The sequence below is a fragment of the Syzygium oleosum genome, unplaced genomic scaffold (genome assembly GCF_021117445.2).
Source record: "Syzygium oleosum isolate NSW1041296 unplaced genomic scaffold, Sole_v2.1 Sole_v2.06, whole genome shotgun sequence".
NCBI lineage: Eukaryota > Viridiplantae > Streptophyta > Magnoliopsida > Myrtales > Myrtaceae > Syzygium > Syzygium oleosum.
Window position 1 is genome coordinate 6,063,774 of NW_026607490.1, and position 26,303 is coordinate 6,090,076.

General features: G+C 39.9%; 3 protein-coding genes across 6 annotated transcripts; 1 reads left to right on the forward strand and 2 right to left on the reverse strand.

Annotated features, from left to right (window-relative positions):
- Positions 1–104: 104 nt before the first annotated feature.
- LOC115680182 (universal stress protein A-like protein) lies at positions 105–1,668 on the reverse strand. 4 transcript variants are annotated; one of them, XM_030603935.2, is made up of 4 exons: positions 1,252–1,668; positions 1,022–1,128; positions 492–610; positions 105–364 (listed from the first exon to the last, which is right to left on the reverse strand). In XM_030603935.2, exons 1-4 carry the CDS (start codon positions 1,448–1,450, stop codon positions 265–267), a joined length of 525 nt encoding a protein of 174 aa, XP_030459795.1. In that variant the 5' UTR covers positions 1,451–1,668; the 3' UTR covers positions 105–264. The 4 variants fall into 4 exon arrangements, with proteins under 4 accessions (XP_030459795.1, XP_056168294.1, XP_030459796.1 ...); XM_056312319.1 differs by having other exon boundaries at positions 492–615; positions 1,021–1,128; positions 1,252–1,667; XM_030603936.2 differs by having other exon boundaries at positions 1,273–1,660.
- Positions 1,669–2,565: 897 nt separating this feature from the next.
- LOC115680180 (uncharacterized) lies at positions 2,566–5,904 on the reverse strand. The gene is made up of 10 exons (XM_030603932.2): positions 5,675–5,904; positions 5,491–5,571; positions 5,367–5,394; positions 5,141–5,223; positions 4,276–4,308; positions 3,735–3,813; positions 3,583–3,635; positions 3,359–3,419; positions 3,178–3,260; positions 2,566–3,048 (listed from the first exon to the last, which is right to left on the reverse strand). The coding sequence occupies exons 1-10, from the start codon at positions 5,693–5,695 to the stop codon at positions 2,959–2,961; spliced, it is 612 nt and encodes a 203-aa protein (XP_030459792.1). The 5' UTR covers positions 5,696–5,904; the 3' UTR covers positions 2,566–2,958.
- Positions 5,905–17,437: 11,533 nt separating this feature from the next.
- On the forward strand, positions 17,438–21,282 carry LOC115680138 (calmodulin-binding protein 60 B-like). Its single transcript, XM_030603874.2, has 8 exons — positions 17,438–17,767; positions 17,877–17,952; positions 18,508–18,560; positions 18,811–19,307; positions 19,418–19,578; positions 19,672–19,875; positions 20,104–20,296; positions 20,416–21,282. The coding sequence occupies exons 1-8, from the start codon at positions 17,694–17,696 to the stop codon at positions 20,919–20,921; spliced, it is 1,764 nt and encodes a 587-aa protein (XP_030459734.1). The 5' UTR covers positions 17,438–17,693; the 3' UTR covers positions 20,922–21,282.
- The last annotated feature ends 5,021 nt before the right edge of the window (positions 21,283–26,303 follow it).

A 26,303-nucleotide genomic window follows, 5' to 3' on the forward strand; every position in this document is an offset into this window, starting at 1 on the left:
ATATCCAAATGACCATGTCGCTATTGATTATAGTACATCGTGTTAACGCAATCCTTTGATGCATGAGTGTTTGAAAAGGGGAAATAAAGAGATGCACCGTCGGCTCAATCTCACAGGAAACGTGAATGAGAAAACAGCATTTACATATATATTGGTTGGCCTGAACCTGACCGATTTAGGCAACAGTAGAAGGTCACACAACTCAAGAGAGACAGAGAAGTTTCACAAGAGAAAAGCCTAAACAGAGCAAAGAGCCACTTGGGTTTAGTTAGTGGCGGTGGAAGTGGACTTGGGCTTCTTCACTATCATCACAGGACACTTGGCATTCTGTGCACAGTGATTGCTCACACTCCCCAGAAAAGCCCTGCCATTCCCAGACCAAAACAAAGTCAATTCAATTTCCAACCCAGATTTAGGAAAAGAAAATGAAAATCGTTTAACTTGTCATGAATAAACATGATAACTATAGAGTACTGATCAATCATGATTACCTCTTAATCAGGCCATAGCCATGGCTTCCCATCACCAGCAGATCAGCCCCCAATTTGTCTGTCATCTGGCAGATCACATCCCTTGCATCACCATTTTCTACTCTTGTCTCCACCTTAACCTGACCCAATCCCCACGCCCAACATTATCATCATGTTTCAAAACTCAACAGTAAAACTGTCATCGACTGTCTTCACTCAGCAGCTCATCTATTAAATTCACTTGAATCACTACACTCGTAAAAAGTCCATTTTTATAATCATCTCATTAAATGGTTGTAAGTGCATTCCTAGCATCTTTTTGTAATTTTTCATTTGGTCTCATTTTCTAAGTTGTGCAGTGAGCTGAGGTGTGTGCCACATTAATACCACCTGGCTTCCACATCAGCCTATGAACAACATCAACATTTTTTCGTTAAATATTTTTGTCTGAGAGGAAGGGTCAGAGTAAAATTCTAAAATGCAAGAGGTGTCCGAGTATTTTCTTCAAAGGATACAAACTTTAAGCACTGAGAACAAGATTATAAACTCACATCAGCAAGCTCACTGCACAATCTCTTGGCTTTCTCCATCACACAATCGGCCACTTCATTGCTGTACCTCTCGATGGCAAGCATCACTTCAGATGAAAACATGTAAGCTGAAACAGAAACAAAGAACACGACCCAAGAAAAAGAAGAAAAAAATCAATCTTTCACTTCCAGGATTCATGAAACCAAAGATCATAAAACTATATGAACTAAAAGAAGACAGAAAAAACTACCTTCTGCATAACATCTTTTACCTGTGCCATCGAGAGCTGTGGACGCAGCTCGAGGAGGCTTCACATAGAGGAGCAAAAGGGTGTCTCTGAATTTGTCAGAAATTATATTCTTGAGACACCAAGACAAGGCGTGCATGCTCTCCTCGCTCTCGTCGACGGCCACTAGTAGTCTTCGCTCTTCCGCTTCCACTTCAGCCATCACTATCGCTCCGAAGAACAAAATTTCAAGAAACTTGGATTAATCGAGCGTTTGAGTGAAATCAGCTTGTTTGTGAACTGGGGTGGTTTGCAAAGTGGAGGTTGCAGTGAATTTTATAGTGTTAGTGGACATCCATCTCTGCTTTCTGTGTTGGTGAGGAGAGAGAGAAAGAGAGAATCTGTTGGCAGTTTAGTGGTTTGGTGGTGGTGATGGGGTCATTCACAGTGCAGTGGTTTTGAAGACGGTGGGCAGTTTAGGATTGCATCGTCTCGCACCAGTGGTTTTCGGATTTGGAAAGGCTGACATGTAAATCTTGGTCAGCCATTGGATATGTACAAAAGTTGCCCAATAAGCAGCTAACATCAATATACATGTAGGCCAGTTCCTACCCTACCGGTGCCTTTCCTTTCCACCCTCATCTCGAACATCTTCACGATACTACTCTTTTCTAGTTCATATCCTGTAACTTTTAACGATAAATGAGAAGAGAAAATGTAGAAAGAGAAAGAAAAACATTTGCGGAACATGATGGTGTCGGTTAAATGTATGAAAGGGCCATGGTCGGGGGCAAAATTACCACTATATGTTCTGCTTTGCTTTTAGTGGCGTTCATCGTTCCTTTCAAACAGACAAAAACCAAGGCGAAAATATCATTCAGCTCGGTTCAATTTGGTTTCCTTCCTAGAGCAAAAGTTACTTTCGTGGTTTGCAAACAGAATCAGAAATTATAATTCAAACTTTTGCTTCTGGCTTAGGAAATCAAATCGAACAGAACTTTACTCGATACAAAAACATCGCCTTTAGCCAGTTCCGATCTGTTCTGCTGAATTGAGCAACAGCCTCGCTAGAATGAGGTCAATTCGATATCACTTTAAAAGATAGCCCAAGCCAGAGCTTTCGAATCAATTTGATTTTTACCTCCACGCCATGTCTGAATCATGTTGGCCCTATTTTTTTCTTTAATGTTATAGGTTAAAACATAAGTTAATTGGCCCAAACTGCCCAACAAATTTCTTATTTGGAGATGATCGTGCAGAATTGATTCACAGCAAGAGCCAACTAGATCGTCGATAAAAGTCACTCGTCTTGTCAAGCAAGCACACACTTCGAGTGGATATCGAAACAATCCATATTCTCATATCTACCACAATGATCAATCTAATTGGAAGTCATAAGGCATTCTCCTTCAAGTTCCAGTTGGAGTTTAAGCCAGAAAGTTGCTTTACAACTTTCAAATTCCTACAGATACAGCTTGATAATAGAATAGCAATCTAAATGAAGTTAGCTTCCATGTAATCTAAATAAATATGAAAAGACACCATATAAATCAGCTACAAATTTGAGATGACCTTGAAAACCATCTTGTTCTACTTACTGATACAAACCGAATACACGAATAATCACACCTTCGTGAAGGATTGCTGTGGATCAAGATGACGTTTCCACTTTGAAGATCAGTAATAACATGGGGAATATCACCAATGATAGGAAGGTACGATAATGAGTGATCACTTTTTGGATGAGCCAAAACCCCCGAATCCCATCATAGCTGCCACCTCGGGATCCATTTCGGGTTCCTCTTCTAGCGCCTTCTCCTTCTGATCCATAAAACAAATGAGTGAATGACAAAGAAAACCAAAGCAAGCATCCTAGGACCAGCGCCACAGAACAGCTGCATGTTCCTACTTGTATTGTGATCCGCACCAAAAACCGATAAAAATACAAACCTTCTTCTCTTTCTTCTTTTCTCTTTTTTGGCGTTTTCGTTCCTCCTCTTCCTCCTGTTGTTTTAATATTCGATCGTCAAGATCTGTAAAGTAGAGAAGACAAACTCTCTATTAGCCATCTGATTAAATGAAGCATCAATGAACTCTACTCCTTAAACGTTTGCATCCTTGGAAGGGTTACCTTGCTCAGTAAAGTTACCAGGAGGCTTTCTCTTCTTAAGTTGTTCAAAACGCCCTTGGACCTGCAGGCCACAAAAAGATCTTCAGTAGATCAGCCTTCCATTCCTAATCCCAACCATGTCCTTTGGCAAAGCATACATCATGCTCCGAGAATACAATGTCATTGGCCCCTGAATAAGCAGTATAGAGTTTAATCATACTGCAAAATGAAAGAGAAAGATTCACCTGTTCAAGAGATGCTCGTTCTACCCGCATAGACATACCCAAGGCCCTTTGATCTGAATGACAAAATGAAACATGCCATCAGGAGAGCATGAAAACTAATTTAAGAAACTTGTAGAATATTGACCAAATGAAAGCTATTGGTAAATACATACGTTTCTTTCCATTTATATGATCCAAGTAATTTGCCGAATCCTTCACCACGCATTCACAAACTGAACAGTAGTACCCAGCCTGTAAAATAAGGAAGATGTGATCACAAAATACTTATGCTAAAATATTAAATCATAACCACGAACATATTCAGCAACTGAGCAAGAGTATTTGAAAAAAGAGCAAGCTCGCATAGCAACACGAAAGGTCAATTCAATCCACTCAGATGCCTAAGAACTGTGCTAAAAGAATGAAGCGGCAATTTACTAAGCAAAAGCAAAGCACAGTAGGAGAGGGGGTATCGGTCTCATTGGTGGTGATAGAACTTGATAGCCAATAGAGCACGGAAAAGATGACGGACCCACAAATGAAGAACTCTACGGCAATTCCAGCAAGAAAAACTACTATTCTGATCTATTGCTGGACATGAAAGGGTGAAAAAACATATGTATCAAGTTAATATTCAACAGATACAACCCTTAAAGGTAAACCTAAAGTCAAAATCAACCCTTAACAGCCAATGCTGAGATTATGAGAGATTACCTGCTGGCTTAGAGGTGCTATTGGAGTGACCACCTGCAAAGCACAAACGAGTAGGGGAAATGTCAAATAAGTACTGACAAGAGATGACATAATTACCACATTCACGAACTCCAAGATTTACAATCTCACATTATGTATATAAATAAGTTTCCTTCGCACGTATACTTGACCCAGAAATCACCTACCAAAGTTTGTTTTTTTTTTTTTGGGTTGGGAATCACCTACCAAAGTTCATTGCTGCCAATTTTGGCAACTGCACAAGCTTGAAACGATAACACAGTACCCAGGATTGATCCATAAACAAAGAAACTAGTAATAAAAGAACTCATAGTAAATCAGAACAGAGACAATAATCTTGCTTGTCCACTGTAGGCCCTTCCATGCTAATCGCTAGCATCATTGATTATACAAGAGATCAAGTCGCTTCTCTGAGTAATGCCAATGAGTTAGTGCTCAAGCATTTTACTCTCTTATTATGATGCCAGTTGCTTAGAAGAGAAAAATAGATGAACAGAGTTTTAATTTCAGAAGGAACACCCTTACAGAGGACACAATCCATTCAATACCAGCAAACAAACAAGTTCTCATTAGCAGAATAGACATGCTTGTCGTAATTCATCCCACTCAAAAACACAGTGAACAGCCAATTGGGTGCACTATGAGTTTCCAGCCAGTTCATGGGAGAGATCAACCTGGTAGGAATCAGGTCACTCTCACCAAAGAGATAGCAAAATAAGATTCTAAGTGCCATCTACGTAATATAAACAATGCCACAAAGCTAGGAACTCGTTACATGCTGCCACACACAGAATCATGATCTAGGCCCAGGCAGAAAAAGAAAACATAATGCCAACAGGTAACTCACCTGAGTCTTTCCCAAGCGGGATTCAAGGTCCACTTCATAATCCCGATGCTTCAACGGCTTCCTTTGCACAGGTGGACCTTTCGCTGCACATAAACTAAACACATTACTCCTCCAACATCCACACTCCTTCCACACACAGAATCACCAGCTACCTACTGTACTGTACATTCAACTAATCAAATTGCCACACAACATGCACAAATTTAACTAAACAAACAAAGCTCACATTTTGATTTATGCCGCGACTCCCCCTCCTGAAAAAACCAATACCCAAAAGCTTGAATCGCTCCAAAAGCAAAAACAAAAATCCTCAAACGAACGAAAACAAGGATGTGTCGTAAGGAACTGACCTGCTTCTCACGCTCCCGAGCTCGTTCCAGATACTCTTCGCGATCGAACTTTCTCCGGAAAGTGTTGTCGACCCCGACAGCCTACGGGAACACCCAAACGACCCCGGAATTCAAAACCCACATCACATATCGCCCGAATTTGAACAAACACACAAGATTCCAATCGATTCACGAACCAACTTACGTTGTTGCCGGTATTGACCATGGCTGCGGACAGCTCGGCTCCCGGTGGGCTTCCAGAAGAACCGCCGCGAATCGGGGCGTCCGGTCGGTTTCCCCCGAGGGTGACGAGGAAGCTGCCTGAGCTTGCGGGATTTTTGGCTAGGGAAGCTCGGAAAGGGTGGGACGATGACGACGACGAACCCTAATTTACAGCTGAGGGCAGCATAGGCCAATTGAGAATTTTTGGGGTTTTTTCCTCGTTTCTTGTCTACAAATTTTTTTTTTCCGGCGGTCGGTAAATTAACGGCGAGATAAAGTAAAGGAGCATGGGTAATTAATTGCTCATTATGCATAAAATCCAGAAATTTACCTTTTTTTATGAATAATAAAAAGAAATTTCCGAATTGGGCCCGTTTTCTCAAAAGAGTTCTTCCATGTGAGTTCATCTCGATGATCCCCTATACTTGACAAACGGGTATGGATCGACCTTTTCACGATGATCGCCGGCGAAAGATTGGCCGGCCATGAAGCACGTGCATAATTCTCACCGATTATAAGTGTCTTTCCGTACTAATCACGTATTGATACGTCCAAGTTGAGAAAGAAAATTGAACATTAAAACTAAAATCGTGAACCCAAGAAGAGAAAGAGAGAGGCAAGGGGGAGGGAGAGTGCCGGTAAGGGGGCCGGCGTCTCTCGTCGGGCTCGTGCGACCAAGCCGCTATCGCCTCGATCATAGATCATACCAAGAGAGAGAGATTCATGTATTGCCGAAAAAGATTATTTGCATATCTTAGAGTGCTCTACAATTGTCGTCTCATGACCTCATAAGCCAACCAAGAAAAAGAAGAAGAAAAATAAAATTTCTTTTCCATTTATGATTCTTGTTCTCAGAATCAAGAAATAACTTTTTTTTTATTCTTGATTCCTCTCCAAAACTGATTCTGAAAATAAATTAGAGCAAATTTGTGCCCGAGAACAAAAAATTTACCAAACAAATTTCTATTTTTTATTTTGTTCCACGAAATAAAAAAATAAAATTATTCACTATTTAGCAAGTTATCAAAATTATCCTAAGTCAATCCTATGGACAAGTACGTATCCAAGGAAAAGAGGCCTTTTGTTTTGCCTCACTCCTCTTACATGTGTTAGTGTGCGGTACTTACATGTATAAGTTTGGCCCATCCAAACTTTATTATTTCATTGATGAATTATTTTTCAATCAAAAAACTCGATAATTTTCTCCAGATTGCGAAATTATGAATGCTACATAGACAACTATTAACTTAAAATCGTTTATTATCAGTATATCATTTAACTTCATATCATATGATCGTTGATCGATAACACGGGATTGTTCATATTAAATTTGTCCCGCAAGTTTTGGATCTCGGGCTCGTCCCTACCTCCAGCAATAGCGATCCGCGGTTTTTCCCGTGAGAAGGCGAAGAACCACAAGAAATGAAGAATTTATATGAATAAACATATATGAAAAGTACATCAAACTCTCTACCTGCCGATCCCGACTTTCCCTTTTTCTCAAGGACGAAATTGATCCATCAACCATCATACAAGAGAGAGGAAGACAGAGAGCCGAGAGAATAAATAAATAAAAAGAGAGAAAAAAAAAATCAGTTCTAATAACAAATTACAATGTATCAACACCATCGTCGATTTTTTCGATCAGTCTTAAATTTCAATAGATAAATCTCTTTTTTATTTGTTCTTTTATTATTTTTCCGAGAGAGTTCGAGTGGTGTCGCGAACCAACTTTCATGTCACTTCACTACGAAATACATCATCGCATACCATTTCTCTTTTGCTCCCCGCAAAAATGGGATGATTACCGGAGACCCACGAGCCTCGAACACCTTTTCTTGAGCCAACGGAGGCCGGATTTGAGAGAAGCCTTGAACTTGCCCTCCACCCCGTAGAGATTGTACTTGGCCACCCTCTTCTTTCTCTTCGCCTCCGCCTTCTTCTTCTCGCGCCCTCCCGAGGCGGCGGATGACTTGGAAGCTTTCCAGCTGCGGCGCGGTCGGGAGCTGCTCTCGGCATTCACGATCTCTAAGTCCCGGCCGCCGTGCGGATCCTCCATCGCGCTGTTCCCTTCTCCGTGCAGAACGATGGCCATTGAGAGGAGGTGAGAAAGATGGGGAAAACGAAAGAAGTAAGGGAAGTTCTTGTCTGTCAACTTGTTGGGCATGCTTCAGAAGGTATGACAAATATAGAGTTAGGTATTCAGTTAGGGTTTTACAGGAACTTAGTATTAGAGAATGACGGTTACGGATGTTTTACAGTTAGGTTACATTAAACTTGTTCGTTTTACGATTACAGAAGATCTTAGCTCCAAGGTCGAGTTTGGTTGGTTGATCTGGAAAGTCATTTTCTCAATCAAGTCGCCCTTTGATACTACAGCTCTGTTTATTTAACGAAAAATTGATGATTTGGAAAACATATTCCTAAAAGCGATCTCTTGTATCGGTTAAAATAATTAATTAATGAATCGATAACAATTTATGTCTCTTATTTTCGTGGACGAAGAAAATACTTTTCGTCTGTTCTTTTTTGTAGGCGATACGAACGATCGTTTTTAGAAAATTATTTTTAAAATCATTTATTTTTTGCGAAAGGAATGGAGCCTACATAGTCTCATCTCTTTCATACGTGTAAGGGATTTCTAGGGCAAGACTACGAGGAATCTTTGCTCATGAAGATTTTTCAAGAATTAAGGAAGGGCATGCATAAAGTATATACAGGATACACAGGGGAAACTTATTGTATTTATGCTAATTTAATCTTAAACCTTTCAATATGGCCACTATAGTACTAAATATTTTGACGATTTGCCAATTCAGCCCTAAACCTTTTAATTATGCCATTTTAGTATTAAACCTTTGAATGATTTGCCAATTTATCCTATACCTGTTATTAAGTCGTTTCGGTAAATTTTTTGCTAAAAATCGCTGACGTGGTAATCTAGTCAACGCTAGCCATCTTACGTGATGTTGTCGGCGCTGATATGGACAATTTTTTAAATTTTTTTAAATTTTTCTGAATTTCTAAAAAAAATTATTCTTTTCTTTTTTCTTTTCTTTTTGTTCCTAACCCTAGGTTAGCGAGGTCGCCTGGTCTGGGTGAGGGCATCGCGGCCCTCGCCGGCGTAGGGTTAGATAAAAAAACGAAAGAAAAAAGAAAAAAATCGTAAAAAAATTTTAAAATTTTAAAAAGTTATCAACGTAAGCGCTAGTCATCGCCATGGCCATCACCAAGTCACGTAGATGGCTAGCGATCACTAGATTGATTTCCTGCCAAAACTTGCCGAAAGGATTAAAATGACAAATCGTCAAAAAGTTTAAGATTAAATTGACACAAGTAACAATCTAGGGCTGAATTGGAAAATTGTGAAAAGGTTTAAAACTGAATTAGCCAAATTGATAGGCTTAAGACTGAATTGGCACAAGTGCAGTTGGTTTAAGACTTTTTTGACAATTTCCCCGCATGCATAGAGTAGGCCATGTGTGAAACGCTTCGATTTTGCCTCACTTATATACTACCAAATATGCGATAACTTTGGGTTATTGGTTGATCTCTAACAGCTTTCAATCTATTAATATGTAAATATACTATTACTAGACTCATCCAATGGGTGGGTTGGGTCGGGTCGAAAATAGTCCGACCCAAATTAACAATTTAATTCGTTTTGACCTAATTCCATTCAATACAATTTAGTGACTCATACCTAACCCGACTCATATTGCTAAAACACTTCCATATTTAACTAAATATAGGAAAACCCATACCTAAATTGAGGTGAAAGCACAAAATGAGCGAGCTCGAGATCGATTGAGGGCGAGAGAGAGTGAATGGAGAGTCATAAAGATAGATTAGGTCTAAGTAAGTAGTGAGCGTATTTAACACCCATATTATTTTGGGCTTTACCATTCTAAATACATTTATAACTCATTTGCTAAATACAACTAACTCATATAACAACCCAACTCATCAAATAAATAGGTCTGTGACCCATTTTGACAGGTTTGACAATTATAAACTCTTAGTTCAAGATTTGCCTAAATACTCGAAGCCTACAATTCTAGATAACTAGTTATGTCTTCTCTTCGTTAAAGGATTGTTTTTTGTGCATTTTCTACAAAATGGGTTATCACCTAGACGCAACCTGAGCAATCGAAGAAGTTTTTCACCAAAGTATTTTCAACCAAAAGGAATCGATTACGCAACTCCTACCGCTCTGATTAGGAAACATCCGAATGCTATTGAGTGTGTGGTTTAAGAAAGTAATGAAGCCGATACGCCATGCTAATGAGTGTGATTCTGCATTTTACTTCATTATAGGTCTTGTTTTGATTTGCAATAGAATCATAGCTTATTTTTTACTTTTCACCGATTCAACACGACACTGTGGATTTAAGAATCTACACCAACTCCGTTTCAAGTCATTAGGCGCGCGATGCATATTCAATAAGTACATCTAAAACACCCGGTTTCGATCGATAAATCCTTACATAACATCAAAATATAAAGTTCTGAATTATCATGGGGGTCGTCCTACCCTTATTCTTATAGCGAGAATTGAACGAACCAAGATTCATGGATGCGGGGGCAAATCTGCTGCCTATCTATGATCAACATTTCTCTCTAGGATGCTTCCCCAATTGAGATGAACAGCATCTCGTCCATGGATAAAGTCAACGGGTTTTGTCTCGAACTTTCATTATTTTTAATGTGATGTGTTTGAGCTTATCACTTCGAGATTGCCTAGGAAAATTTCGTTTCCGACGGCGAAAGACATGCGCCAGCGATTGTTCTGCGAAGCAAGAATTTCCAGGAAATGCAGAGAGGCTTCGTGAAGGTCGACGGCGGCATGCAAGGGCACCGGAACCAATCGTTTCGTTCCTGATCCTTTTGTAATCCTTTAAATCTTTTTTTCATTCGGGGCGCTTTTATTTCACAGAAAAACGATAATTTAGAAGATATTTTCCTAGAAGGGCGGGTTCGTTTCGCGATAAGTGAGTGATTTGAAAAACATTTTTCAAAAAATGATTGCTTATATCGTTTAGAAAAATTAGTCAACGAAAAATGTTTTCATCATTGATAACAATCTATGCCTCACTATTTTCGTGGGTAGTGAAAAAAATTTTCATTCATTTATTTTTGTAACCGATACAAACGAATATTTTTTGGAAAATATTTTCCAAACCACTCATTTTCCACGAAACAAACGCACTAAAAACGATTGTTATATTGTATAAAGAAATTCGTCAACGAACAAAATTTTCATTATCAATAATAATTCATGCCTCGATGTATTCATCGATGATGCAAAAAGAAATTTATTGGCTAATTTTTTTGTATGATATAAACAATCATTTTTCGAAAAGTAAGTTTGCCGTGAAACAGGCGAAGCATTTATGTCGCGGAAAATGAATGATTTGGAAAATATATTTTTCGAAAAATGATTATTTATATTATTTGAAATAATTAGTCGATGAATAATATTTTCATCACTGATAATAATTAATGTCTAGATATTTTCACAAATGAGGAAAAAAATATTTTTCATTTATTTATTTTTATAAATAATTAATTTTAAAAAAAATATTTTTCAAGTCGCACGCGTTTTGCAAAATAAACGCGCGATTCAGTCCTGTTTGGTTTTTCAATTCTTGTGGGTCAAGTTTTGTGTGTGAATTGAATTCAGACACGTCAAAGTCAAGATTTCACCGAATCAAACACGATCTATTAAGGGCCCGTTTGGTTCAGCATTCCCAATGCTCATTTGGGGAATGCAAATACCTTTAGGTGAAAGTCACTTTGGGAAATGCAAATAGCGTTTGGTAAAAAATCATTCGAAAGCCATTTGAGAAAATGCAATTGTGTTTGGTTATTTTTTTACAAATGAGCTTTGGGAGGTTTTTTTTTTTCAAAAAAAACTACCCTTTGGATGAACAGTTCCGGCGAAGGGCTACAGCCGCCGGCGGCCGTCGCCCGACCTCAGGCGACTGTCGCCTGAGGTCGCGCGACCCCAGGCGGCCGTCGCCTGGGTCGCGGCCGCCTGAGGTCGCGCGACCCAGGCCGCGACGGCCTGGGTCGCGCGACCTCGAGCGGCCGTCGCTGAGGTCGAGCGACCCAGCGGCCGTCGCTGGGTCGCGGCGACTGAGGTCGCGCGACCCGAGCGGACGGCTTGGGTCGCGCGACCCAGGCGGCCGTCGCCACAGGGTCGCGCGCGACCCGGCGGTCGCCGCCCTCGGGGCCGCTCGACCCGGCGACGAGCCGCTCAGGGCCGCTCGACCCAGCCGACCGCCGCTGGGGTCGCGCAACCCAGAGCGACGCCTTGAGGGTCCGGCGACCCCGGGCGGCGATCGCCCGGTGTCAGCGCGACCCCCGAGGGCGACGCCCGAGGTCCGGCGACCCCAGGGCGGCAGTCGCCGGTGTCGCGCGACCCCCAGGCGGTGGTCGCCGGGGTCGGGCTAGCCCTCAGGCGGCGGTCGCCGGCCGCCGGAGCTGCTGCAGGGAGAAGATGAACAGTTTCCGTGAACAGTACAAGTTGCATTCCGAAAATGAGCATTCTCAATGGACCTTCTAAGGTGCTTTGGCCAAATGAGCATTGGAAATGCAATTGCATCTCCCCAAAGTGAGTAAAAAATTTGCCAAACACCATTTGCATTTGGCCAAGGGACTTTAGAGTCCAAATGAACATTGGCAATGCTGAACCAAACGGGGCCTAAATAACCATAGCATATCCACCGACCAAAAAGCACAATTTGTCGGATTTCCAGTTGACGACGACTCGCAATGAATCCTCGCGACATGTACAATCATTCACATCTCATTGATAAATTAATTCAAGCGTCGCGCCCGATATATCTATTTCACTTGGAAAGTAAAAATCTTTTACTCTTGGACGGGAGATTTCTTAGCCAAAGACCGAAAAACAAAATGAAGAACAAAATGCTGGAATTTAATGTATTGAAAAGTAAATATATAGTAGGAGTGATCGATTCTCAGGTGGTCCAGTTCCCACTCAAGAATCGAGAACACCTGAGAATGACCGATTCTCAATTTCTAGAATCGAAAATCAGACCGGTAACTCTTGGGACCGGATGGGACCAGATCAATCCGGTTCCCTGATTGGCTAATAGAATCAGTGACATGTTTTGTTTTTTATTTTTTTTGAATTTGAAGTTATATTCTTTCTTGTGCGTTCCAAGCATAAACTTCCAATTATCTTTCTCGTAAAATGGGCACATCCCTTTTAACTCTCCCGATATGCATGTCAATTTGTCTGGACACATTGTTTTTATAGTTATTGCTGTTGCAGGACTCCTGTCTCTTTCTTAGCTTGCCTTTGGACACCAAAATGAAATACTTGGAAAGCTTATGTGATGTGAGCATGCACCATCTCCTTCCACCACAGGCAAAAATTCATCACAAGGCAGTGAAGTGAATTTAAGTTCATCTATAGCTTTTGATGTTTGGGACCATATTCTAAATCAATGATCAGAAGCTATTTTAACAGAACATAAATTAAGGCTTATTAGTTTTTACATATTTATAAGAAATTTAAATAAAAAAAATATCGATTCGATCTGAGTAATCTGGTGGGTAGTTCCACATATGGAACCAGGAACCGGATTGAAAATTACCGATTCTAATTACCACCCAAAATCGATCAGTATGAGCAATTTCTTTTGTTCACCCCTAATGTACAGGAAGATAAAGATAAATAAATGTCATTGAATCATGTCAAGGAAATTGTGCTTTCCCCTTTACAATATTCAATGTGGGTATCATAGCCCCCTAATAGTAATTAGCCACAAATAGTTACTACTATCTACTATGGTTACTGCCACACATCCTTCAAGATTATTGGCATGCTTTTAAAACTCTAACGGTCACTATCCACAAGAAGTCGCAACTTCTGAAGTCGTCACTTAATGTCGAGTGTCGACACATCTTATATATTATCCAGTTCCAACACTTATAGTGATAAATCCACGGTCAATATCAACTAGCGACATCGCCGGTCGACACTTTCTCATTCACCATCGACACTCTTACTCACGAGTTGTTGACCAGCGTCCTTCATATCAACCCCTCCTTCACAAACGATCTCTTGAATCGTTCGACCAAGCTTATCACTCGTCGTTAACAAAAGCCAGTCACCTTTCGGCGCAAACACTATCCAAACCCTCCTCCCTCGCCTATCAAAAAGACAGTAAATCAAAACGCTCGATCGAACCCATTTCGATCGGAACAAATAATTCAAAACGCAAGATATCTTTGGAGGATAGAGATCCTCTCCTACAATTCAACATCAAACATTACAATTATTTAAATCCACAGATTCAAAAAGGAGGGCTGTCGGCCTGTCACGTCGTATTTAAGCATGTGGCACTGGACAACAACGAAAGCACAACCAAAGTCAAGGTCTTCCTCTCATATCTGTTGCGTGTACGTATACTTCCACCTCCAAGATCGCTCATGCAGCAATCTTGCGTGCTCAAACTTGCACAACAACCACCGGTCGTTGTTTTCTCGAGCACAGATTGCATCATGTGAGGATTCCTTTTCTCTTTTTGATCTTCCCGATGAGCAGAAAAAACGGAGCATCAAAGAAACTTTGTTATCGACGATTATTCTGCAGAGCAAGAATTTCCAGGAAATGCACAGAGGCTAGGTGACGGTCGACGGCGGCATACAAGAGCAACAAAAGCCAATCGTTTCCCTTCCCCAACCCTTTTGTTTGAATTGTTTCCTCTCTTTTTTTTTTCATTTTAATTTATGGCACGTTTATTTCATGAAAAAATAAAATTTTAAAAAATATTTTCTCAAAAGCGATTGTTTATATAGTGTAGAGAAATTCGTTAACAAAGAAAAGTTTCGTTATCAATAATAATTTATGTCTTGACATTTCTGTTATTGGTGCAAAAAAAGAAATTGTTGGCTAATTTTTCTATACGATATAAACAATCATTATTTTTCAAATCATCACTTTGCCGTGAAACAAACTCATCCTTCACGGAAAATGAACAATAGTCGCTTATATCTCTTGAAATAATTAATTAATTAAAAATATTTTCATTATTAATAATAATTTATATCTAAATATTTTTATAAACGATAAAATATATTTTTATTAATTTAATTTTATAAATAATATAAATAATTATAATTAAAAAAATAATTATTTATTTTTCGTAAAATAAACACTTAATTTAGTCATGTTTGGTTTTTCAATTCTTGCTGCTCAAGTTTTGTTTTGAATTCAGACACGTCATGTCAAGATCTCACCTAATCAAACACGATCTATTAAACAATCATGGCTTGTCCACCGACCAAAAAGCACAATTTGCGACGAGGTTTCGAGAAAAACTCGCAATGGATGCTCACGACGTATACAGTCATTCACGTCTTATCGACAAATTAGTTATATCTATTTCACTTGGAAAGTAAAAATCTTTTACCGAAAAGACTGATTTTAGTTATATATGAGAAAAGGGGCTCGGAGTTGATCTTGGACGGGAGATTTCTTAGCTAAAGATCGAAAAAACTGTACTGGAACCAAAAAGTGATTAGTTCTCAAAGCCGTTCTGTTCCTATTTAGGAACTGAGAACGGGACCAAAGAGATTGGTTCCTAATTTCTAGAATCGGGAATTAGACCGGTGTCCCCTGATATCGGACCGGAACTATCCTGTCCAGTTCCCGGATTGATCCATGAAACTAGTAACATGTTTAATATTTTTATATTTATTTATCATTATATTCTCTCGTTATATCTTCCGAGCATAAGCTTCCAATTATTTTTTCTCCTGAAATGGGCACACCCCTTTTTAACATGTCAATTTGTCTTGACTCATTGTTTTTATAGTCATTGCTGTTGCAGGACTCCTGTCTCTTTCTTATCTTGCCTTTGGACACCAAAATGAAATACTTGGAAAGCTTAAAGCTTATGTGATGTGAGCATGCACCATCTCCTTCCACCGCGGGCAAAAACTCATCACAAGGCAGTGAAGTGAATTTAAGTTCATCATTATAGCTTTTGATGTTTGGGACCATATTCTAAATCAATGATCAGAAGCTATTTTAACAGAACATAAATTAAGGCTTATTAGTTTTTACATATTTATAAGAAATTTAAATTTTAAAAAAAATGTGTATGGCCCGAATAATCTGGTGAGCTGTTCCACATATGGAACCGGGAACCGGACTGAAAATTACCGATTTCAATTATCGCCCAAAATTTATCGGCTCGAGTTATTCCTTTTGCTCACCCCTAATGTACAGGATGATGAAGATAAATAAACATCATTGACTCATGTCAAGGAAAATGTGCTTGTCCCTTTACAATATTCAACGTGGGTATCATAGCCCACTAATAGTAAATACCCACAAACAGTTATTACTATCTATTATGGTTATTGCCACACGTCCTCCAAGATTCTTGCCATGTTTTTGGTACTCTGATGATAATCAATATCCACAAAAAGTCGCAACTTCCGAAGTCACCGGGAGAATCATCTACCTTTTGATACTGGAACCACCCCTCAAGTATTCGAACCGTTACTTGGTGCAAGAAGTCGTCACTTAACGTCGAGAATCGACACATCTTATACGTCATCCGGTTCCAACACTTATATTGATGGATCCACGTCAACGGGTGAATCAACATTAACCGGCGACATCGCTTGTCGACACTTTCTCATTTACCATCGACACTTTTACTCACGAGTTGTCGATTAAAATCCTTCAAATCAATCCTTAATCCCAAACGATCTCTTGGATAGTCCAACCAAGTTTTTCACTTGTCGCAGCCTAAACACGATCCAAACCCTCCTCCCTCGCTAATAAAAAAGATAGACAATCAAAACGCTTCGAAATCCAAGATATCTTTCGAGGATTGAGATCCTCCTCTTTCATAATTTAATGTCAAGCATTTCAAATATCTAAATCCATAGATTCGAAATTTAGCAAAAAAAAAATCCATAGATTCGAAAAGGAGGGCTGTAGGCCTGTCACAGTCGGATCTTAGCAGTGGAACTGGACAACAACCAAAAGCACAACCAAAGTCAAAGGTCTTCGTCTCATCCGTGTAGCGCGTACGCATGCTTCCTCCTCCAAGATCGCTCGCACAACAATCTTATATGCTCAAACTTGCACAACAACCACCGGTCGTTGTTTTCTCGAGTACAGATTGCACCACATGAGTATTCCCCTTTTCTCTTTTGATTTTCCCGACGAGCAGTAAAAAAAAAAAAAAACAGAGCATCAAGAAAATCTCACATGCAAGACATTTTAAACGCGAAGCGGCGACGACTTGGCGAGGAATTCGTCCCAAATGCACCCCGAAATGCAAATCCCCTCCAAATTCTCCGGTCGACCGTTCACGTAAATCCCCCACAAGGGAACGCGGTTCCACTGAAACTCCCTCTGCAACTTCCGTCGACCTTCTCGCGCTTGGTAGCTCCCGCACGCGTCCGTCGCAACGCGGACGTGTGGCCCCCTGTCTCAGTCTCTGTCTCTGTCTCTGTCTCTGTCTGAAGCGCAGAGCGTTTTTCGCAAAAACCTGCCTCTTCAGTCGTTACGCGGTTGGGTCGTGTCGTCACCGTTCATTGCTTTTGTCCGAGATTTCGATGAATACCAAGTTCAAGAATTTGCTTTTTTCTAGCCACTCATTCGGCTGTGTTCCGAGTTAACTGAAAAGTCCGAGGAACTGCACTCGGGAGTCTCTTTCGTACTGGCATTTGTTTAATATTATGAAGGCTTTCGGCTGATTTTGGTTCTATTTTGGGAGCACCCGCAAAGTCTCGTGCTTGACTTCTCATAATTAGCGCGTAGATTTCAAGTGGGGAAGCTTCTCTGTACCTTCCATGCGTGTTGACGTGAAGCGGTATCGATGATAAGATCCAAGAATCGTTTAAAATGCGCCCTTGACAGTTGATTGTTGCTTGTTGCTTTGCCCCAAGATTCGTCGCAACTCTCAGTTCTAATCTGGCAAGGAGTTGATTTCGTTACCGTAATGGTGCTCAAGAGGCCTTTTCCGAATGAGGGTGAAGAGGGTTTTGGAGCTTCAAAGAGAAGGTTGATACCCCGGTAAGTTTTTCTTTCTTTCTTTCTTTCTTTCTTGTCATAATGGGGTTTGCGGCCAATGCCCTGAAACTGAAAGGCCTCTAACTTGGATTTGATCGAATTTTATCTGCAGGACTGTGAGAGATATGACTGGACGGTGCTCGGAGAATGATATCCTGCACACCCTCGAGCCTTTCTTGCGCAGAGTGGTAGGTCGAGCCTTTCTTGCGCAGAGTCTTCTTGCATAAACTGATATTTCGCTGTTTGATTATCTTGTATTTTATACAATTAAGTATAGCAACTCTTGTATAAACATCCCTGTCCGACTGTCTGGGTTGTTCCAATGGAAAACATTCGGCAGTTTTTGGTTGTCGGTTTTTTCGGATCTGGAGTGTGAACTGCACTTAGTTATAGTCTCATGATCCATACCTTGCTTATATTGTCTATAGTTTTGCAGCTAGAAATTTTGCCTTTAACGATATAAGAAAAATGATAACTTCACAAGATATACTTGTTGAAGTTTATCTTGTGAAGTATGCAGCTGTTTCAAGTGTCGGCTTTCAAGTTCTATCTTTCTGAAAATCGGTCTATATGGATAGGTGTACGAGAATACAGTTTGAGTACCCTTCATGTCACGTGCCTTCACAGGGTGGTGTAATCAGTCAAATTGAGTCGTTAGCATGCTCTAATTGTGAATTGTTTTCGTCTAATCTAGATCAGTACCTTTCTCATGGGAGTGCAATTTCCCCTTCTCTGTCAATCAGGTTAGAGAGGAGGTGGACCTTGTATTATCGCGCCTGCAAGACCCACTTCAAAGGTTGGTTCCTGACCTGTGCAACTTTTGTTTGTCTCCATAATTTTTTGTTTCTCAGATTGCCATGGATTTTCTTGTTTATCGGCTGCTTTTGATCTGCTTGTTGCGTAAGCTGGTGCAGTTGATTGTTTCTGATCTCGATTTATGAAGGCGTGCCTGCTTGTACCATCCGTATTCAGTTCTTTTATCTGATCCTGATTGTTCAGATTTCTCACAAGCCATCAAGTAACATGTTTCCTGTGCGTTCTTTCAGGCCCTTGATTAACCCAGCCAGAAATTCTGTAGGAGAAGGAGGTTTGCAGTTGCGTTTTGTTAATCAGCCAACGCCTAAGGTTTTTACAAGCTGTAAGATCCAAGGTGAAGGCGGTTCTCCTATCAAAATCGAACTATTTGACACCAGAACCAACTCTATTGTTCGAAATGATCCCCTGTCTTCAGCTAGAGTTGAGGTTCTGGTCCTTGATGGTGACTTTGGCTCCGATGACCAAGAAGATTGGAGCGAGACTATGTTCAGGGCCAGTATCGTGCGTGAAAGAGAAGGTCGAAGACCACTGGTGGTTGGAGAACGGAGCATTACTTTGCAAGAAGGAGTTGGCTATCTTACTAACATAATTTTCACTGACAATTCGAGTTGGATAAGAAGCCGGCACTTCAGGTTAGGAGCTCAGGTCGACCAGAAAATTTCGTCCGGTGTACGAATAAGGGAAGGCAGAAGTGGAAAGTTCGTAGTGAAAGATCACCGTGGAGAGCGTAAGTTTAAACAGCTTGAAAAGTTTATTCATCACTGTTCTATCTTCGTGTTATTGTCGTGGTTTTCTCTAAGCCAATGAACTAATGGAACTGACACGACTTTTTTGCAGTGTACAAGAAACATTACCCTCCAAGCCCGAAAGATCAAGTATGGCGCCTCGAGAAAATATCAAAAGACGGCACCTTCCATACTCGGTTGGCTTCCATCGGAATTCACACTATCAAGGATTTCTTGCGTAAACTTGAAACAGACCCAATCCTCCTAAGAAACGTGAGAAGTTTTGACTTTCTTGCAGGCTATCATTCATTTTGTGGAGCAGTTTTAGTTCAATGAGGCCTAAATTCTCTGCTGCTGAAACTGCAGAGATTAGGTAATGTGTCGAACAAGACATGGGAAGCAATTGTTGAGCATGCAGTGACATGCATCGTAGATGATAACGAGGCGTACATCTACTTTGATGCCTCACAGAGCGCTGGGCTTTTGTTCAATTCAACCTACAAAGTCATCAGTGCAACCTTTGACGGTCAAAATTACCATCCGCTGGAAAACTTGACTGTTCATCAGAAGGTGCGTTTCGACAGTCTGAAGATATAGATGTGCCTCTTAAGTCATTTCAGTAACTGTCAAATACGTATGATCAAAAGCTACAACTTTCATTGCAGCACCGCTTACGACATTTTTTTGAGTTTAGCAATAGCACAGCAGATATGTTACTTTTAGTGATCTACACCGACGAACTCTTGTCACTATTGGAATGATCACATCTCTAATAGAATCCTCTCATCTATCTTGCAGCATTTGGTGCGTAATTTAAAGCAGCAGGCTTACTTAAATGTGAACGGATTGATACCAATCAATTTACCTTCAATTGCTACTCCTCCAACGGCCTTGAGTAGCTTGCCAACTTCAGATTCAAGCATTGATTTAAGTTCAAGCGAGCCGCACATTGACTTCCCATCTCTGTACCAAGGCATTGAAGACTTCAAAGGCACAAAATAGTTTATATGTTACAATTTTGTGATGCTGAAAGCCTGAAAACTGTTATCCTTTGAAGTGATTTCTTTCAGGCCTTTTCAAAATTTTTCTCAAGCCTTTGTTATCTTGCAGATCCAGCAGGACTACTGCCTGGATTCAACCATTTGTCCGCTTCGACATCATACGACAGCAAAGCTGTTCAGAGCCAGCAATTTGAAGTCTCTGTCTCACAGGATTATCCAGCGCAGGCTTTTAACCCAATTTCCACAAGTAGTTTCCCAATGGGAAATGCCTGGGCGGGACTCTACAGTGGAGAGAACAATTCTCAGTATAATTCACAGAGGACAATCGAGATAAACAGCGATTTAGCTGCTAATATGAATGTTTCACAAATCGAAGCATCATATTGTTTCCCGTCGTCTTCTTCTTCAGCTTGGACGCCAGGAAATGGCTTATTCATTGGTTCGCTGGGTGAGGCTGAAGGTGGGATCTTTTCTTCTTTCTCGGACATCGGTGTCCATATCCACAAAAGTGCGAGGCCTAAGGCAGGTTGGTGCAAGATTCGAGCTGCGGTCAAGTGGGGATCGGTCAGGCGCGATGTGGCCGCCAGAAGAATGGCGCACCTTCCGTGTAGGTAGATTCCGAGGATCTTTTAGAGCATCCACCGCGATCCCCATCCCTGCAAGCATCTCGGGGAAAAAACATGTCGTTCGGTCGTGTGCTTTATCCATTCGCTCGTTTATTTCCTCCTGCATTAGGTTGTAAATTCATAGGGTTTTACAGAATAGGATTGCCGAAAGAATGTGGCATTGTTGTTTTCTGTACGTAGATCGATTAGATTTCGGGCATTTTCCTTGCAATAGTTTCTTCTGTATCAAGTTGTAGATTACATAGGAAGTTCAAAGGAAAGGCCAGTCGCAAGAGTCATGTAGATCAATCAGATCATGTAAAATAAATGTCTAATGTCTTCAAAATCAGTGTCTCAAGAGTTTTATGATTCACTTGCTTCAGATTTCCATAGATTTCTGTGGAATGATTGGTTTTAGATTTTGCTGCTGATCCACCTTATTGTTGCTGTATATACTTATGATGCCTTGATTGGAACTGAAACTATCTCATAGGCCAGAGAAATGGTTGCTGTTAATAGGAATGGAGAAAATCTCTCTCCAAGAGAAAGTGCCTTGAGTTGCAAGCAACGCTGCGTGCTCCGAAATTGTTTTGCACGTGTTCTTCATCACAAAGAAATTAAGCAAAAGTCCCGAGATAGCTTGAGTAAGTCGGTCTAGAAGAAGCTCGAATGGCTCCATCAAAATAGTTCGCAATAACGAATTTTGTGCCATTCCAATAAAAACTTAATTCTTAATTATCATACTATGAAATTTATTGTTCATCAAATAAGGGCCTAAAATAGAGCTGTTTTCTCAAAAGATGATCAAGAGTAGTCATTGTCTCAAATAAAGGCTTAAAGTGATTAATCAAGTCTCAAATAAGAGCCCAACTCCGAGTAGGCCAAATCTCCGTCGGCCAGCTTGTTCCAGCAGCTAGAGCAGGGGTAATCTAGTTCAAAAATTCTAAGTTGAACCGGGTAAAAGCCGACCAAATCCCTAAAAACCAAAAAACGTCCTAAATTGTGGTTGGATCACCCCAGGTGAAAAACCCTTGTTGCTGTACCTGTCTGAATCCATAGATACCTCTGCACATATCTTCTTAAGTATCTTGGCACAGTGCAGCATTAGTTCCTGTCCTCTTTATGGATTACTCGTCACTGTCACAATACTCTGCAGCTTATATACAGAGATACAATTTGTATGATGGAGACTGCACATTCTGTTCATTTATTGCATCTAATTAGCTAAACACGAAAATTCCAATGCAAGAGCGAACCTCAATTTGGGGGCTTTTTTTATTTAAATTTGTGACGCCCCAGAACGTGATGCGCGACACATTTCTTTTATTATTACTAATCCTTACTAATAATCAAGCCAGTGGAAGTTAAAGTCTAAACATGTTTTAAACATGAAAATCACACAAATTTAGTCATCATACTTATGCTTCTTATTAACAACACTTGTCAGATTTACAAGTCCTGACAAACATCATATAATCACAAAAAAAATAAAATTCTGGGTATATTAAGTTATACTGAAAAAGTCTACCTAGACAAAAGTCTGGTGACGTCATGTATCGATAACTTCGCCCTCTGATGCGAAATCATCCTCAGCTATGTCGAAGCCCCTCAATGGGCCAACTAACTCGCCGTCGAGATTACAATACCACGCAACGAACCGATAAGGAACCCACTCGATAAAACCCACGTCGACCTAGACAGTAGGGCTACACTTAGTATGTGATACTTCAGATTTAGGCACAAACACATTTTTATAGACAGCTTCATGATATACGAGAACTCCAAAATGCAGAGGCTATGGAATATCCATCCTACATGTCTGAAAAATAAAAGAATGAACCGAGGCCCGATAAATGAAATCTCTAGTTTTAAGTTAGGAAAATCAGCTTACAAACAACATACATGCATAACAAACAGTATGCATAGAACTTGAATAAATGTTATACCTTTTTCCATCTGGATATGCCACAAAATCTGAGCAAGTCAACATTTCACAATACTTTTACTCAGATGCAAGCATATGATGTAAAACATTCATGCTCATGAGTTAGGTTCATTACTTTTTTCTCCCGAACACTCGCGGAGCATCTCAAATCCGAGGTATCCCGGTACACCCTATGGGGCATCTCGACTTCCGAGACATCTCGGTACACCTTTCAAGGCATCCCAACACACGGGGCATTCCGGTACACGAGGCATCGTCACTGTTGAATTGTGAGTGACGGAATTTATATTATTCTCATGCAAGCCATAACAACCAAGTATTTGCATGCATATACTCACTTTCTTTACGTCACATGCCCTTTAAAGCAATGAAATGCATCATTCAAGCAAATAAGTATGAAACAATATAGGTTTAGACTCACAAGGCTAAAGTCTACTCAAGTTCAGAAAGAACACATATCCAGATTTTAAGATAAAACTTCCTCGGTTTAGAAGATACATTTATCCAAACTTTGAAAGTAAAGTCTACTCGAGTTCAAAATACATACGTTCAGACTTCGAAAATAAAGTCTACTCGAGTTCAAAAATACATACATCCAGACTTTGAAAATAATGTCTACTCGGGTTCAAAATACATACGTCCAGACTTTGAAAATAGTGTCTACTCGGGTTCAAAATACATACATGTCCAGACTTTGAAAATAAAGTTTACTCCGGCTCAAAATACATATGTCCAGACTTTGAAAATAAAGTCTACTTGGTTCAAAATACATACGTCCAGAATTTGAAAATAAAGTCTACTCGGGTTCAAAATACATATGTCCAGATTTTGAGAGTACATTATGGTCAGTTTAAAAATAGACATGTTCAGATTTTGACAGTAAAATCTGCTTGATTTCAAAATAGACATGTCCAGATTTTAACAGTAAAATCTGATTGGTTTCAAAATAGACATGTCCAGATTTTGACAGTAAAGTCTGTTCAGTTTTAAAAGTAACCAGAACCAAAATTTGAGGCTAAAATCAGTTCAGTTCAGAAGTAAACAGAATTAGAATTTGAGACTAAAATCTACTCAGGTTCATAAATCAATATGTCTAGATTCAAAGAGTAAAAATTTTCTCGGATAAGAAGTCAATAGATTTTACAAAAGAGGCTTAAGTCTGGACCTATAAATATGATTTTTCCAAGTTCTAATTCATCATTTACACTCACCTAATATACTTCACTTTGAGTAAAACGATTTTCTACCTTTTTAAATATACATAAAACCAACAAGACAATTGCCACAATCACCTCAAAGATGACATTTACACGTTTAGATTTAACCATTGCATTTGTCGATTTTTACCACACTTTAAAGAAACAAATCACACCCATTTGAACATGTACAAAACCAGCAAAACAAATCCAACCATCACCATATCTTCACTATGATCATACATCAAAATAGCATTTCTCAAGCAACCAAGTTAAAAAGTGTCAAGAAGATTTAATTAGCTTAAATCTAGAGTCTTCACTTACCTCACCTAAAATCTGAATGCCCAAAACCAGCTTATAGATTTTGGATCGGGTGTTGATGAAGTAAATTCTCTTTGAAGATTTACAGTGAAAAAGAGTTACCGCCTGAGGTGAAAATTCCCTTCGATGTTACCCAGATAAAAATGAAACAGAGGAATAGATTGTGAGATGGATAAGTGCATGCGCACTTCCTCTTTCCATCCACAGTGAGGTGTAAGAAATCAAAGCTGATTACGGAAGAGTAATGGCCAAGGAAAATGATGGCCTATGGCTAGGTGTCAAGCTAGTATAAGAAGCTTATCCTAAGAGGGCATGTGGCATGTGACTATGGTTAAATCCTTCATAGGCCGCGTGAGAATAAGGTGTCTTGAGGAAATTTTGTGAGACAAACATAATATCTTCCCCCCTTATCAGTAATTAGAAAATAATGATTATCACTAATTAACTAAAGTTTAATCTAATATTATTACCCATTAATCACTAAGAAGACGGTAATTTAATTAATACCGCACTACCATTAACATACACAACAACGTATAAAAAAAAAACTAAACACGTCGAGCTCGGAACGATTACGTTCCCGAATCTGCGCCTCACAATTTACGGTCCAACAACGATTTTTACGCGTCCGCACAAATACTAAGCTAGATACTACTTAGCTTATAATCTAAGTATCATTATCGAACATAGAAAATTTCCAATGTCACATACTTATTATTATAAAATTTCCGGATGTCACAAAATTAATATCACGAAAAATCCCAAATTGATACACAAATGAAAAATTTACCCAAAACTAATTGTTTTACCACAAAAAACCCCAAACTGGTACATTTATGACAAATTTACCCTCCATTAAATTGAATTAATAAAAAAAAATCACAAACTAATACATCTTGGACAAACGGAGGGAAAACCCTAAACTAGTTGACGTGTCATTTAACTAAACAAGTTGACAGTAAAATTTAATGAAAACTAACAGAGGGTAAATTTGTCATATGTGTACTAGTTTGGAATTTTTTGTGATAAAAAAATTAATTTTGGGTAAATTTGTCAAATATAAACTATTAAAAATATGTTTCGAATTTGAACTCGAAGCGAAAATCTGAATTTTAAAAATAAAAAAAAAATTCAAAGTCAAGTTTTGGAAATTAGCTTTGCGAATGTGAGTTGGAGTCTTTGCCCCTTGCAAAAGGAAAGTCCAATTGTGTCAGAGAAAGGAAGGAAACACTACCTGAAGTCGGCCAAAGAAAGGCCTAATTCCAAAAAAAACCCTCAACTTTACACTTTGTCCCAAATATACCCTGAATTTTTTTTTGTCTCAAGAAAAACCACAAACTTTTATCTAAGTCCCAAATCTGCCCTCCGGTTAAAAATCCATCCAAATCCGTCGGAAAAAAAAAAAAAAAAAAGAGAACCGGCAGCTGCGGCGGTGGCCAAGCCTTCGACTCCCCCAGATCGGGGGCTGCGCGCCCTCGCCGGCGGCTCGCCCGGGGCCGGCGAGGGTCGCCGGCCTTCGGGAAGGCCCAGGCGTGGGCCGCCGCTCCTTCCCGACGGCTGTGGCGGCGGCCACCGGCGAAGGCTTGGCCACCGCCGCAGATGTCGGTTCTCTGTTTTTTTTTTTCCGACGGATTTGGACGGATTTTTAACGGGAGGGCAGATTTGGGACTTAGATAAAAGTTTGTGATTTTTCTTGAGACAAAAAAAAGTTCAGGGTATATTTAGGACAAAGTGTAAAGTTGAGGATTTTTTTTGGAATTGGGCCGCCAAAGAAAAGTCAAAAGATGAAAGTCCAAACTTTGACTGGTTGACCAAATAACATGATTTTCTAATCCATGTTGACGTGGGCTTCCGAAGGTGTTTTTCTTTTGGCTATAAATATATTCAGTGAGCACTTTGGGCGGTGGTTGTTGATCAATACGTGAAGTTA

Bases quoted from the DNA above. Each gene is read 5' to 3' on its own strand.
- LOC115680180 (XM_030603932.2), bottom strand. From the start codon at position 5,695: ATGGTCAATACCGGCAACAAC. The intron at 5,224-5,366 runs GTGAGCTTTGTT...GTTTATGTGCAG, and splicing joins GTCGCGGCATAAATCAAAAT to CGAAAGGTCCACCTGTGCAA. The intron at 3,814-4,275 runs GTAATCTCTCAT...CTTATTTTACAG, and splicing joins TAGCACCTCTAAGCCAGCAG to GCTGGGTACTACTGTTCAGT.
- LOC115680138 (XM_030603874.2), top strand. From the start codon at position 17,694: ATGGTGCTCAAGAGGCCTTTTCCGAATGAGGGTGAAGAGGGTTTTGGA. The intron at 17,768-17,876 runs GTAAGTTTTTCT...TTTTATCTGCAG, and splicing joins AAGAGAAGGTTGATACCCCG to GACTGTGAGAGATATGACTG. The intron at 19,876-20,103 runs GTGCGTTTCGAC...TCTATCTTGCAG, and splicing joins ACTTGACTGTTCATCAGAAG to CATTTGGTGCGTAATTTAAA.
- LOC115680182 (XM_056312319.1), bottom strand. From the start codon at position 1,450: ATGGCTGAAGTGGAAGCGGAAGAGCGAAGACTACTAGTGGCCGTCGAC. The intron at 616-1,020 runs TGAGTTTATAAT...CGTGGGGATTGG, and splicing joins GTGCAGTGAGCTTGCTGATG to GTCAGGTTAAGGTGGAGACA. The intron at 365-491 runs GTAATCATGATT...TGGGAATGGCAG, and splicing joins GGCTATGGCCTGATTAAGAG to GGCTTTTCTGGGGAGTGTGA.